Source organism: Sturnus vulgaris, chromosome 2, assembly GCF_052056855.1.
Source record: "Sturnus vulgaris isolate bStuVul1 chromosome 2, bStuVul1.hap1, whole genome shotgun sequence".
Classification (NCBI taxonomy): domain Eukaryota; kingdom Metazoa; phylum Chordata; class Aves; order Passeriformes; family Sturnidae; genus Sturnus; species Sturnus vulgaris.
In genome coordinates, this window is record NC_142244.1 from 110334604 (window position 1) to 110348515 (window position 13912).

General features: G+C 34.8%; 1 protein-coding gene across 1 annotated transcript in view; it reads right to left on the reverse strand.

Annotated features, from left to right (window-relative positions):
• CFAP47 (cilia and flagella associated protein 47) overlaps window positions 1–13912 on the reverse strand; it is a gene marked incomplete at its 5' end in the record, with an annotated part of 257080 nt that overhangs the window by 47084 nt on the left and 196084 nt on the right. Inside the window, one exon of the mRNA XM_088159355.1 lies at window positions 13584–13679. Coding sequence (XP_088015481.1) covers window positions 13584–13679 — 96 coding nt within the window. The remainder of the gene's footprint in view (window positions 1–13583; window positions 13680–13912) is intronic.

Genomic DNA, 13912 nt, shown 5'->3' on the forward strand with positions numbered 1-13912 from the left:
TCTAGATTGAAACATACACCGAAGTGTCTTGAGTTCATGCCTGAAAGGAAACTGTAATTGCTTCAGTTCAGATGTAATTGAATTTCTGACATATGTCAAATATCTGATTACTTTTGACAGATGTGTTTTTACTTTCACTTTAAACTTCACGGATATATGTATCTCTTAGTCTGATCTCTGAAAGAACAGTCAAATTCTGAAGCTATAGCAGATTTTAATCAAAATCTGCAAAGTGTTGTGAAATCACTAATGACACCAGTGCTGTTACATCCTTCTACATGTTACTTACAACCAAAAATTGTGCTGCTTCCTACAAGAATTCAGAAGACATATCACACTTCATACAGCAGACAGTAACTGGAAACAGTGTGACTGTGAATCATACATATATATATGTATGTGTGTGTGTGTGTAAATGGACTCTTCATCATTTGAGGTTTTACAAGTTTCTGTAGTAAGCCAGAATTCATTTCTGTACTATTTTTTTTTTGTGTCTTCATACTCTAAAGAATAGATAAAGATGTTTAGAGGAACCCCCCTTTAAAAGTAATGTTTGCCTGTTAATTTGACTTGTGTCATAAAACAGTAGTCCAGTGAATGACAGAACCCAAAATATGCTACATGTATTTCATAACTATGAACAGCAGTATTATTGTAAGTGGACTAACAGTAACTTCTTCTTAGCCTATGAAATTATTATAAAAATATCAGATATTTTTATTGCTCCTCTTTTGTATCCTTTGACCTTTGTATCCTTTTGACCCACTTTGCTTTGTGTGCAACAGCTAAAATCCAACACACGGCAATGCCAGCCTCAATGCTAAATCATGACACTTGTCAGCAGGTAATCTCCAGATTCCAAAATTCTGAAGAAATTAGTTACATTTATTATTCTATCTGAAAATAGATCTGGTTTAAATGAGAATATACATCAAGCTCCTACCTACAAAGAAGAAGAGCAAATAAAACACAAAAGGAAATTCTTTTATTTCCTTAAAAGTCTTTAGGCAGAGCACCAGTTTTTAGAGCTGCAGGTTCAGTCTTAAACTATTCTAAAAGTTGGCCCCTCAAATGAAACATTTTTCCTATTCACACTTTTTCAGATAGAGTTCTTTGTCCTTGTCCTTACAGGTAAAATATTCAAAGGTCAGTTAGGATATTGATGCAATGTAACTGAAGCATTTGGGGCTTAGCTAGGAGCTGATGTCTTCAGAGAATGTGGACTTCACACAGAAATAGCCTAAGACATTACCAACAGCAATGGACAACTTGGTATTTAAACCAAGCATTCTTCTCTTCCTAATGCCAGTTACGAGTTCAAGATGTTTCCTGTAGTCTATGGAAGTAAAAAGATAAAAATCATGTGCTCTGAAAACAAGGTTTCAGGACTCAATTTATAAAACTTTATGTAAGAAAAGTACATCCCTGAGAGCAGGATGACAATTTATAGAATACATCTCGTGTTCTGACTGCTCTCATTCACATGCAAAACCTGCTCCAGAGTTTATCAAGACCATCACAGAACAATAATTTGTCCCTAGAGGAAGTACAGAAAAAAACCATCAGCAATATTCTCTAGCAAGAAACTCTGTTGAGCTGTCAAGTGCCTTTCTACTTCAGAGACATTTTTGATTTTTATGGACAAACTGGTAACTCACATTGACTTGTTCTTTTTTTAACAAGTAATGATTTCTGACAGAATCCATTTTTACAAACTCTGAAAATTCGCATGTCTACACAATATCAGCCTTTATTGTCAGCATGAGCTCATATGCTGGTTATGTACATTCCTGCTACTCAATCATTGCACCACATTAAGACACATCAGTTTAGAAATATCCAGAAATATTTTAACCCTGCTAAATAGATCTGGAAGATGTTGGATCAGTGAATGTGACACATGGCTGCTCACCCGTCAGACTCAAGTACAGCTACAGATCATATTTAAATTTCACTAAGAGTTCATTCAAGTATCACAATACTGAACCCTTGAATTTCTGTGGTTAATATGATAATTATTACAATTCTTCTGGTTCCCTGAGGGGCAGTTGAAATGTGGTTTGAGTTCCCAGCCATAAGGACAATTAGCAGTTCAAGGCTGAGGGCTGTGCATTGATTCCTGTTGTGTGAACAAGGTTAAAATCACCCCTGCAGCTGTAATTTAGAGCAAACAGTAATCAGTATTCCAAAAATCCAATAAATATATAAGCCAATGACCACTGAAATTCAGAGATTAATATAGAGAGATATACTTGAGTGCCTCATGAAAAAGAACAAAATGTTCAGAAGCAAACATGTAGGAAATTAACTAGATTTAAAAAACAAAATTAAGCCTAAAAGTGGGAATTAATAGTAAGATGTTCTGGAAGACATTGAGGACCCAAATTACTTGACAGTGTCAGGATGATTCTGAATCACATAAAAGACAGGCTTTAGATGACTCAATGGTAATTGGGAGCTGCAGTGTTTCTGAAGAGGGGCAGCTGCTGCAGATCCTGTACCTCAGTGTGAACCCAGAAATGGAAACCATACACTGTCAACCACAATTCAGGAGGCAAGATAACGACTTCATTTTCACATTAAATACAAAACAAATATCTAAAATTTAGTTTTTACTTACTATTCTGCACAAACTGTTTGAGTTCCCAGTAAGAGACAGTTTCCTTTTGATTCAGGAAAGAAGAAAACAGATAATTTCTGATTCTTTTCTAAAACTTAGTTAAAATATAGCCATACATGAAACTACAATACCTTTCTGGAATAGAAAGGAGACATTTTAGGTTGGTAACTGTAACCTCCTCTGACAATAACTTGTGGTGAGGTAACTGGGAATGAAAATTTTTATGCAAGTAACTTAATCAATCAAGATAATCTATTTTAAATCTATCAAAACAAGAAGCTGACAGATTTCAAATCTAAGACATTTTTTTCCTCCATATGGTTTAGTCTCTAAAGGGCTCAAGGCACAAGTGATTTGCAGTCAAACACTGAACAAATGTAGGGACAAATGTATTTCCCAACAGCTGTTTGTCATAGGTGTTAACTGAAGAAAAGGCAGAGGAAAAAGAATCCGGTGTGTAAAGATGACAAGGAACAGATCTTTACACACTGTCATTTGGCATCAACCTAAAGGAAAAAAAAAAAGTTTATTTATGATACATAGCAGCAAGGAGTTGGAGAAGAGTAGAAAAAAAAGAGTTTAAAAATAGTAGTTAATTTTCCTACAATCTATAGCTTTTTCTGGTTGAATATATTTGGTCTCAAAATTTAATTTAATTTTTTATATTTTCCTTTTGTATCTAGACTAATGACCAAAAAGTTAAAGTTAAAATGCTGATTCTTTAGAGGCAATAGGCCACAATGGCAAAGAAAAGAAAGCTTGTACAGTTTGTATCTATTGATGGTACTTGACTTCTTGACCCTGTTTTCATCCTGAGGTAGTAAAAGAACAAGAAAATTCTGTAATGGAAATTCTGAAAATATTAATTCAGAAACTTCAAAGTATTTTTTTTTCTATTTTGGGTTGTATTATTAAAGTACGTTTAAAGCATATTTGCTTATCCAGAACTCTGCAGAGACGTTTTTTCATTTCTTCACTGCTAAACATTTCAGTCATTACAATCACCTAACTTGACTTAAATATATAGGATTTCTCAGAACTCATTTGAAAAAATCAAGGTTCAGTCTCAATTACTCTTCTTGAACAAGAGAATTTAATTAGAAAAAAACCCAGAGCCACTTGATTTAAAACTTGTCAGCGATATTGAATCCTCCACGTTACATTGAGAATTGTTCTGAGAGTTAATTAAGCTCATTGTTAAAAATAGTTTCACTTTTAATTTGTCTACTGAATAACACTCATTTGTTTTCAATCCCTATATTTTTTCTGTGGCAGTGAATGCTTCATCACCAACATTCTGCTTTTTAGAGAGATAGTACAAATAAATTGCTACCAAAATTCTCTTTGGTCAGTTAAGTAATTTGGGATCACTGAATGTCTCACTCATCTTGAATCATTTAAGCATGCTTTTATTGCAAAGATGAACAGCAACTGCAGAAGGCAACCTAGGCCAATTAACATTGAATACCAAATAGAAGGACTCTAAAAGTAAATAGGCTTCAAGAAGTTTTTTAAAAAACCCTGCATTTCTTCAATCAGTAAGACTAGGATCAAAAAGTAGAGGTACCAGAAAGCAAAAAAAAAAGGCATTTCCACTTAATTCAAAGCTGGAAGAACTGGGTACATTTGTATATCGAAAAAACAAAAATAACACAAAAATTAATTCTTGATTTGAAAAAGGTATAAATTGGTAAAAAGAAAAGGTTAATAGGATACAGCTTGTGATTTTTCATTTGAAGAGATGTAAAGTAAGCGGGAAAGATAAGGATTATCCAAAATTTCCTCAACAGCTACTGACAAGCTATCATACTGTCATGTGTTATTATGTGTGATAAAACTGATTTGCTTGTTTGTGAATGTAGAAAACTTGTTCACACAGGTCTGAAAAACAGTTCTTTTCAGCAATCACATTCTTATTTTCCTATTTAATGGAAAACAGAGAATTGTATACAATGGTTAGAAAAAAAGAAATTGGAACAGCTTCTAAGAGGACAGCATGCAATTCAAGTTTTGAGTTCTGCTGGTTGTATGTAACACAGGTAATAAAAAAGGTAACAAATCTCAGGTATTATCTGAAACTACTGGCACTCATTGTGAAAAAGGCAGTGCTACCTGTAATTAATAGATATCAATCTCTATGGGCATATAATCTTTGTTTTATCCTAGCATCTGTCTGAAGGAGAAAATTACTTAATTTATAAGGGATTTTTAGTTCTTGTGAAGAAATCAGATAAAAGATAATTCAACATCTGAAATTGTTGCAATACTATAGTTTTTACCTCAATGTACAAAACATTCTTGTAACACAAGCAGGCAAACCAGGCTATCAAAACACATGATTTGCATTTTTTAAGTCCATCTATCACAAAAACCTCTCATGTTAACTACACTGAATTTAACACCTTAAAGAGGCAGTTAACACTTCCAATTTAGAGACAAAAAGAAACGGTCACATCCTGGAGTTTCATAGATCTCTTGATGGTTGCATGAGATGATTTTCATTCTAAGTCTCCTTTTGGACTTTGTATGAAAATTTGTTTGAAAATTTGTTTGAAAATTTGTATGAAATCCCAATGCTTCACCAAGTGATGATGAGAAAGAGGATCTGCTTACCTTTCAAGCCTCTATGTTATATTTTGAAACAACCACGGCTTCAGCAGGAGAAAACCTTTATTACACCTATACCACTGCTTCTCTGGTTTAAAATGAATAAAATGCTAAATTCCTTTTCTCAAGTAACAGAAGATTTGTGAAAATAAAATTAAGTACCTTAACAAGATGTGAATGCAGAAAGTATTTGAGGTTCAATGCACTTTCACTACCCACTAACAAATTTCAGAGGTTTTAACTATTTTTGCAAACACAGGTTTTACCTAATGTTACCTTATTAACAATAAAAAGAGTAAAAACCTTGCACATAAACTACTGCATGGTAAAAATAATGTCCTAGGAAGAGCAGTCTGAGAAAGTAAAACCCTCTTCCAATGCTGTCATGACCCTCTGAATGCGCTGTCATCTCAAAAGATGCCATTGCTGTGCAAAGAAGCAAGCTTAATTTCCCTTCACTCAGCAGATGATACTAGACCAAGTGACTGTGAGTGTAATAAAGCATCTTATGTACATTGTTAACATAAACTTTGATGTTCAATGAAGAATTTTTTGTTGCATGCTTCAGTGGTTGTGAGGTATTACTCCTTCTTACAGTAAAGGTCACAATTCAAACACTCAGCTATTTGCAATTTAAGTCCTGGTTCTGCATTTCTCTAAGAACACACAAATGATGTTCATTACTTAGTACTAAAATCTCCTCTTTTGAACTATATATACCATGGCTTACAGGCAGGAAAAGCATCATGTTGAAATAAAGGCAATTGAAAATCTGGGTTACAGTTACAGCATATCCTCATCTTTCACACACAGCAAACACAGCAGAAGTGCCCATATTCTCTTTTTCTTGTCTTGGTTTCAGGCTTGGGTAGATTTTTTGAGCTTGGTATCAGCAATGCATTAAAATAAATAAATATTGCTTAAACCTAAATATTATTGTAAGATGCAATATTGTTACTAATGTTGATAACTGAAGGTATCAACCTCATTTTCAGGTAAACAAGAAAGATTTCACATAAATATTGTAAAAGCTGAAAATAAGATCCTGTATGCAAAGGCAGAGAAGGAAAACATATTTTTTTGCTGAGACTTATATGAAGAGAGAAGTGGTGATATACAATATTTTTGCAAATACACTCAGGCAGGTACAATCCCAATGGCTTTATCAAAACAAAACAGGCCCTGCCTAATCATTCAGGCTTTGTGACAGAAAAGTAAATCAGGGAATCCAAATTCCCCCTGGTAACTGAAAGATATCAATTTTTAATGAGATTGTGAATAATTTATTATCTTTCCCATAAAAAAATATTATGAATAATTTGTTACTCTTAGTAATAGTATGACAAAATATCTAGGGAAGAATGAAAGCAGCAGAGTACGAAGAATATGATGTTCATTTTAATTAAATTATCCCCCCCTTTTAGAGAACGGTTTTAAAGACCCCGTTTAGCAAGAACTGGAGCCACAGCATTATTGATCTTGGTTATATCTTAAAAGCAAGGAGAAATATATAATTTTCAGGTGAACATATATATTATAGGCATACTAAAATATTTATCAAAACAATTAGCCACACAAATAATCCCACCTCTATTCATACCACAGCAGTTAGAATACGTGCCTGAAATAAACATTTACATTTCCTGTAATTACAGTGCAAGTGAGGCAGATGTTTAAATTTAAATTTTTTGCTATCTGGGGATTGTCTTAGCTACCTGAAATTCATCAGACTCAAATATGCTACTGAGCCGAGACTGAACAACTCAAATGCATCTTTCCCTATAATGAATACTCTGACTTGTGAATCCAACTGCTAGCAGCTATTATTTCAATTAATCACATACCCTACCACAAAACCAAATATATTCTTTAAGTGTGTATAAAGTTTACTTTGGTATTTTAGGGGAGACAACACAGACCCTCTTAAATGCTAAACTTTTTCTGCTACTTGTAAAAAATGTTCTAGCTATCACATGCAGTGCAAAACTAAACTCAGACAACACAGACTTCACCAAGGAGCAAATGCACGTCTGTATGCCCAGAACACTCTGGCAGCTTTCCTAACCGAGCCTAATAAGTAGTCCTGAAAACTTTGTGACTATAATAATAAATAAAAAATAGTAATAAAAAAACCCCTCTTCTTTCCTTTCAGTTTGTTCCTGACTGCAATTCAGATTGAGATTTCGTGTAATTACAGCTCAGAACATTTTCAGACAGCAACAGAAATATGGATCTATTGAAGGGTTGTAGAACTCTGAGTAGAGAAGGTAGACAAAAGAATTTACCAAGCTGTGGAAAATGCTTAGAAGTGAGTTAATAGTTTGGCAGGACAATTATGGAATAACCTGATTGTAAAAATATGACTTGTGTGATTGGGCTTTACAGAAATACAAGTTAAAAAAAGAGACACTCCAGTGTAACACACCTGAGTCTGTGCTACATTGCACAGAATTCCAAAAGAGACTCCAGGCACATCCTGCTGTTCACAGCACTTATAGAGAGTACCAAAGGTGTGAAAAACATCATACCCTGATCTCCTAAATACCTGTGCCCAGTGACTCCTCACACTGCACTGGAGCCTGGACTTCTAAGAACATCTCATGCTGCTTGGAATGGGAAAAAAAGGGTCAGAACAGGGACTATCATCGATATGTAAAGAGCCTAACATTTGGAAAATAAGACCTTTAAAATAAAGCTGAAGTACACAAGGGTCTGCAAGTCCAATTCTGATTAAGAAAAATTTTAATGGTTCCCTGACTTTAAAGTGTGCACCACTATATTGAGAATTCTGTTACTACTGTGGGTAAAAATTCTTGTTTAACTACAGAATGCATACTACATATATATATGTATATATATAATTTTATTTTCTCTTATGTCTTATACTTGACACCCATTCCTCATTGACTAAAAGGAAAAAATATCAACGAAAACATTTAACGAAAATTGTTCTAGAAAAACAGTATATAAAAAGAGAACATTAGTTCAACAGTGTAATTATCAAGCACTTTTAAGGCATAAAATGTCAAAGTTGAAAGATCCGTTTCAATAATGCTTTCTAGCATTTATGCTTTAAAATAAAATCTGTACCTTAAATTATCTTCTCTCCTGGAAAGTATACAGTATTTAATACAAAAAAAAATTAAAAGAGAAAGCTCAAGCCAACCAGCTCTTCTTTCCCTCAAACCCTCAGACCTACTTTTGAAAAACTTAAAATTTTATCATGATCTTCCATCTCCAAATGTTCTTACAGAAAAGTTTCAATTTCTTTCCCACACATATCCCACCTCCTCATTTTAAAATGTTAAGGGAATATTTTCAAGAATTCCATAATTGTTTTCAACCCCTAAAGGAAAAAATAAATCTCTGTAATTTTTCCAAATTTCCATACATTCTTTTCTATCAATACAAATGCCAGTAGGATGGGGTATTTTTTTCTTGTTTCTTTCATTTTTAGTCCTTTATCCTCTCTCAGCAAGGTTAGATGAGCATCTCCAACATACTTTCAATGTTTCTCAGAACTCAGCAACTGGATAAATAAGGGAAGTCAACTTAGAAATACAAATGAAGAAAAGCTACAGCAAAATCAACAGTTTTAGTTCTCAGTCAGCAAATTAAATAGTTTAGGGCAGGAGGGAAAACTATTCTTCACTGTATGTTTGGGGCCCAGCATGGATGTGGAAGTGTCTTGCACAGATGAATTAATGGGAGGCAGAGATGTCATTGCTCCAAGAGCAGAGGAGGAAAGGGAAAACGGAAATAAAACAGACATCCAGAAAATCAAGTCTCTTAACTCACTCAAGAAACAACTGCTGGTAATTTCCCCACTGTGCATGTGCTGTTGGAAACAAAAGATTATTGCAGATAATTTTTTATAGCCAATTTAGAGCTAGACATAGATTTTCTGAGTAATTTACAGGTTGAAACAAATCTGTATCTCTCGAGTTTTTACTGGGTTTATTGCCTACACAGGTGAAGGCTAGAAACAAGAATCAGGAAGAGGGGACAAATTAACCAGTTCTATCTTATTCAAGGGCACATCCTGGCTCCATCTTGTCCATCCACAGCTGTTATCAAATCGATTAGCAAGCAATATGCTATTCTAAGTCAAAATTAATAATCTTTCCATTTTCTAGTTCTATTGAAATTGAGGAAGATAACTTCTTATCAAGTTATAAAACAGCAGATATTTTTAAATAGAGAAATAGGCCAAGATAATGTGAGGTAACAGCTTCCCCTGAGGCTGATTTGCATAGTTTAAATGCTCTGAAGTACTGCATTTCTGGATGTTAAATAACAAATTACGATATTTCGAAGGAAACCCATTGCACGGCCTAGCTAAAATCTGTGAGGCAATTATAGCCTGAAAATCTGTTTTTCATGATAAATCCACATGGGAAGTCCTATGTGGATCTGTGTGAGACTATGCAAAATCAGGCTTTCTGATGTCTTCCCTTCTTTTATTTGCATCCTGAATATCTTTTTCTTTTTCTCTTCTTTTACAACATCAGGAGAGCATGCTGAAAGAGATAAATCATTTCCTTACCCAGTCAAGGGAATGTACTGTTTTACTCCTTCAACTCACAGGACTTTTTTTAAGAGAACAGTAACTGAGAATTTTTGCTTATTGTTACAGTGCTGCTTTTTGCTTCCTTAACTTACTTCACTATAACGGATTCCTGGCAGACACATAAAAAAATTGGTCTTCAACATGTAAACAAAGCAAAATTCAAAGGCAAAAAGAGAGCATATAACAGCCCAAATAAATATATATAAAATATGTATGGCCTGAAGAGATACAGGGGAGTACAAAGAAAAATCTTTAAGCTTTATACTGCTTTATATTAAAAGGCATGAGTGCCTTAAAACATGACACAAAAATTTTCCTACTGATTTGCCCTACGTGAGGACAGTCCCAGGTGTGCTGTGGTTTTAGACAGCTCTCTAAGGTCTTCTTTGCTGACAGCAGAGACAACCAGCACTCAGGAATGCCACCAGCTTCAACTCATAGATTTTGTCAGCACATCTTTCCAGAGATAAATATGACTTAGACCACATCATTTGTGCTGTCACATCCCAGGACTGAGTAATGACACCCTGTTTCTCTGTCAGCTATAACAGGAAGACACTGCTCTTTCAGAATGGTTTCACAGGGGAGAGGCAAGCCAGGGTGAGTCAGTAATCAGGAAAATGCCATGTGCATGGATTAGACAGGGATCCCACACCTTCCTTTCTGCTGGAAATTTCATAAAGCAAATCTACATCTGTACAAGCTTCCAGGTACCATGATAGTACATCAGAGAAAAATGAAAGAGGGAAAATGCCAGCTGGAGGTTTAAACAAGGAACAGTAATACAGACAAAAAATGACATACAGTAGAGAAAAAAGAAATTATGATTTATTGTCATAAGAACTGAATATACCCATAGCTGAAGGAACACTATCAGCTGGAGTCACTGATGATTGCCTTCAACAGAACCTCTGATAGAACTTATAAAGTGTAAAATTATTTCTGCTTGTTATGAGGGACCAAACCCTGGTCATTAAATGCAGCTAAAACAGAGAAGAGGAAAGAAAACTTAGTATTTTCCAACATGTTTTCAAAATAGTCTGCTGGAATGGAGAAATATTTCTCACAGCTCTCTATCTTTTTTCCCCTTCTCTGGCTCTTCAAGTAATCTTGAGATATTGAAAGCATTATAAAAGAAACAGAGAGGAACTAAGGACAACCAGGGCAACCAAGTATATTTGTTTTGGGCTTTTTTCAGTCTTTGAAAGCGATAATAAGAAAAAACAGACTGTGCATGCAAAATTACTGAAAGAAAAAAAGCAGATGCAGATAAGTATAGAATTCAAAAAGCAAATCTTGAAATCTAGTATTTTAGGGAAATGGCCTGAGGACCTGAACAAAATTTATGCCACTTCTTAGGTGAAATTAGTTTAAAAGCTAAATTATTTGTAATCACAGTGGACTGTACATGACATTAAAAGTATGCTAAAATGCTTTCTCAAAGAGTGTTGAATAAAATATGAAACTGTAATAGTAACACGCTTCCAAAGAGCAAACACAGAATTTTATTATCTCAAATTTCATTGCCATCAACTGGTTTTACACTGCAGGCAGCTTTTTGAAAATGTCTCACATTCAACACATTTATCAAGTATATTTCATCTTTCCTTCCTAAGTGGTCAGCAAAGTTAACAAATACATTTATTTTGCACAAAATCAAAGTTAGAAGAAAAAGTTAAAGAGTAAATCATGGACTTCTCCATGGGGAAAGAGATGAACAGATGACATAGCAGCTTAAAATATAGAAGTTTTAAAATATAAAACATGTGCTGAAATATGGAGAGAGATATCTAAAAAGCATGTTCAGTCAACTGCCCTGTTTACTGTTCCTTTTTTAGGCTGCACGAAGTGGTGACAACAGAGAGGCTTATGGATCACCCAGAACAGCAGCTAAGCCATAAAATGTGATGACTGGAGGTTGAATGCAAAATGAGATCAAACCTTCACTATGAGGACTCGGTGAAGTAACACAGTTTGTGTTACTGGAGCCAAGGCAGGGAAAAAGGATACTCTGCTCTGAGTACCAATTTCACAGCATGGCTGGTATTCTAGATTTCTTGTGAAAGGATGATAAAAAAATTACTCCCAGATTCTCAGACTATCTCACTATTTCTGAATTTATCCCCTCAGGTTTTAGAGTGAGTGAGGAAAAAATAAGTAATTAATTAGCAATAGGCACAGTTTTTCCAACAGCATGAATGTTGCTCATAAAATGATCTAGGAATCATATTCCAGCAAGTCCATCAAGAATAATATTTATTTCCAACACATTTTCAAAGTATTGTTTCTTTTTTATAGGGAATAATGGTAAGCAGTAACACCTGCATCTAATCTGATCTTCACCTACTGATCACATCTTTAAAATATTTCAGATATAAAAGGAGAAATTACAACTTATAAAGATCGCTTTGCTGCTCTAATATTTCTGTGAAGCGAATACACTTTCAGTTTTACTGTGTACATTAATTAGATTGTTTTGGACAGCTCTCCACTGCTTCTGTGGAAAAAGAAATATGGCAAAAGTTACACCTTTAATATATGTCTGTGTAAAATGTTGTGCTGGTTTCAGCTGGGGTAGAATTAACTTTCTTCCTAGTGGCTGGTATGGGGCAGTGTTTTGGATTTGTGCTGAGCACAGTGATGATAATACTGGGATATTTTTGTTATTGCTGAGCAGGGTTTACACAGACCCAAGGCCTTTTCTGCTTTTCCTGCTGCCACACTGGTGAGGAGGCTGGTGTGCATGGGAGGCTGGGAGGAGACACAGCTGGGACAGGGGACCCAAACTGACCAAAGGGACATTCCAGACCAGGTGACATCACGGATCAGAGTGTAAAGTGGCAGAAAGAAGGAGCAAGGGGGATGTTTGGAGGGATGGGGTTTGTCTTCCCAAGTCACTGTGAGATGTGAAGGGACCCTGAAGATGGCTGAACAACTGCCTGCCCTTGGAAGCAGTGAATGAATTCCTTGTTCTGCTTTGCTGGTGCAGCTTTGAATTTCCATATTAAACTGTCTTTATCTCAGCTCACAAGTTTTCCACCTTTTACTCTTCCAATTCTCTTCCTGATCCTGCTGGTGGGGGAGTGAGTGGCTGCCTGAGGTTTGGCTGCTGGCTGGGATGAAACCATGAGCAATGTGTATGTATATATATGAAAATGACATGACATCCAGATCAATTCTTACACCCTTTTTTATTCTAAATCATTCTTTCTATATCACCTAGAAATGTTTTGACGCACAGTAAGCTTCCAGAAGGGAAAATAAAAATAGTTCCTTGGTGGGAACAGTAAGGTCTGCAATATCCTTTACAAAATAAAGATCAGTCAAGGATAGACAGGAAAATCATAGCATATGGCAGATTTTTTTAAATGAAATTGTAAACACGTTATCTTCATTTCATATTTCTAAACAAGGTCTTTAATGTGAGACAGACACTATTTCTTCAAGGGAAATGGTATGGCTTGTTCTGTTATCTATATTAACATGAAACATGTGTATCTAGAATGAAATAATTTTCTTTTTTGTTTTCTGTTAATTTGGTAAAAATTAAAATCAGTTACAATTATCTAACTTTTTGATTTTTGGAATTTCTTTCCTCTCATTTTTCTTCTTAACTGATCCTTCAAACTACAAAAAATGTATTTTAAAATAATTTTCTTAGAAATTACATATTTTTCCACTCTGGTACTTCATGTTTTAGGAAACTGTGACTTGTTGCAGGTTAAGTTAATAAAATAAGTAACACTAATAGTTTAAATATATATTAAGGGTTAAGAAGCTACCTACCTCGTGGCTGTTTAACCAGAAGATGAAAAGCAGATTCTGTACAGGTGGCCTGGGACAGGACAGATGCACTCAGATGCTCATTCAACAGCTCCTGATCTAAAAAAAAATTAAAAAATTAAAAATTATTTGTGGAAACCCATTCAGAATTCAAAATTGATGGAACAATTTCCCTAATTAAACAGCTTCAGAGACAGAGGTTTTATAAAACACATCCTTGAATGGGAGCACATGGTCCATTTTCTCCCACTCTGCTTAAAGCTTTTCTCAGTATTTTCCTCATTGTGTAGTATAGATACAATATGGACATCTTTTTAAATAGAATTAAAATT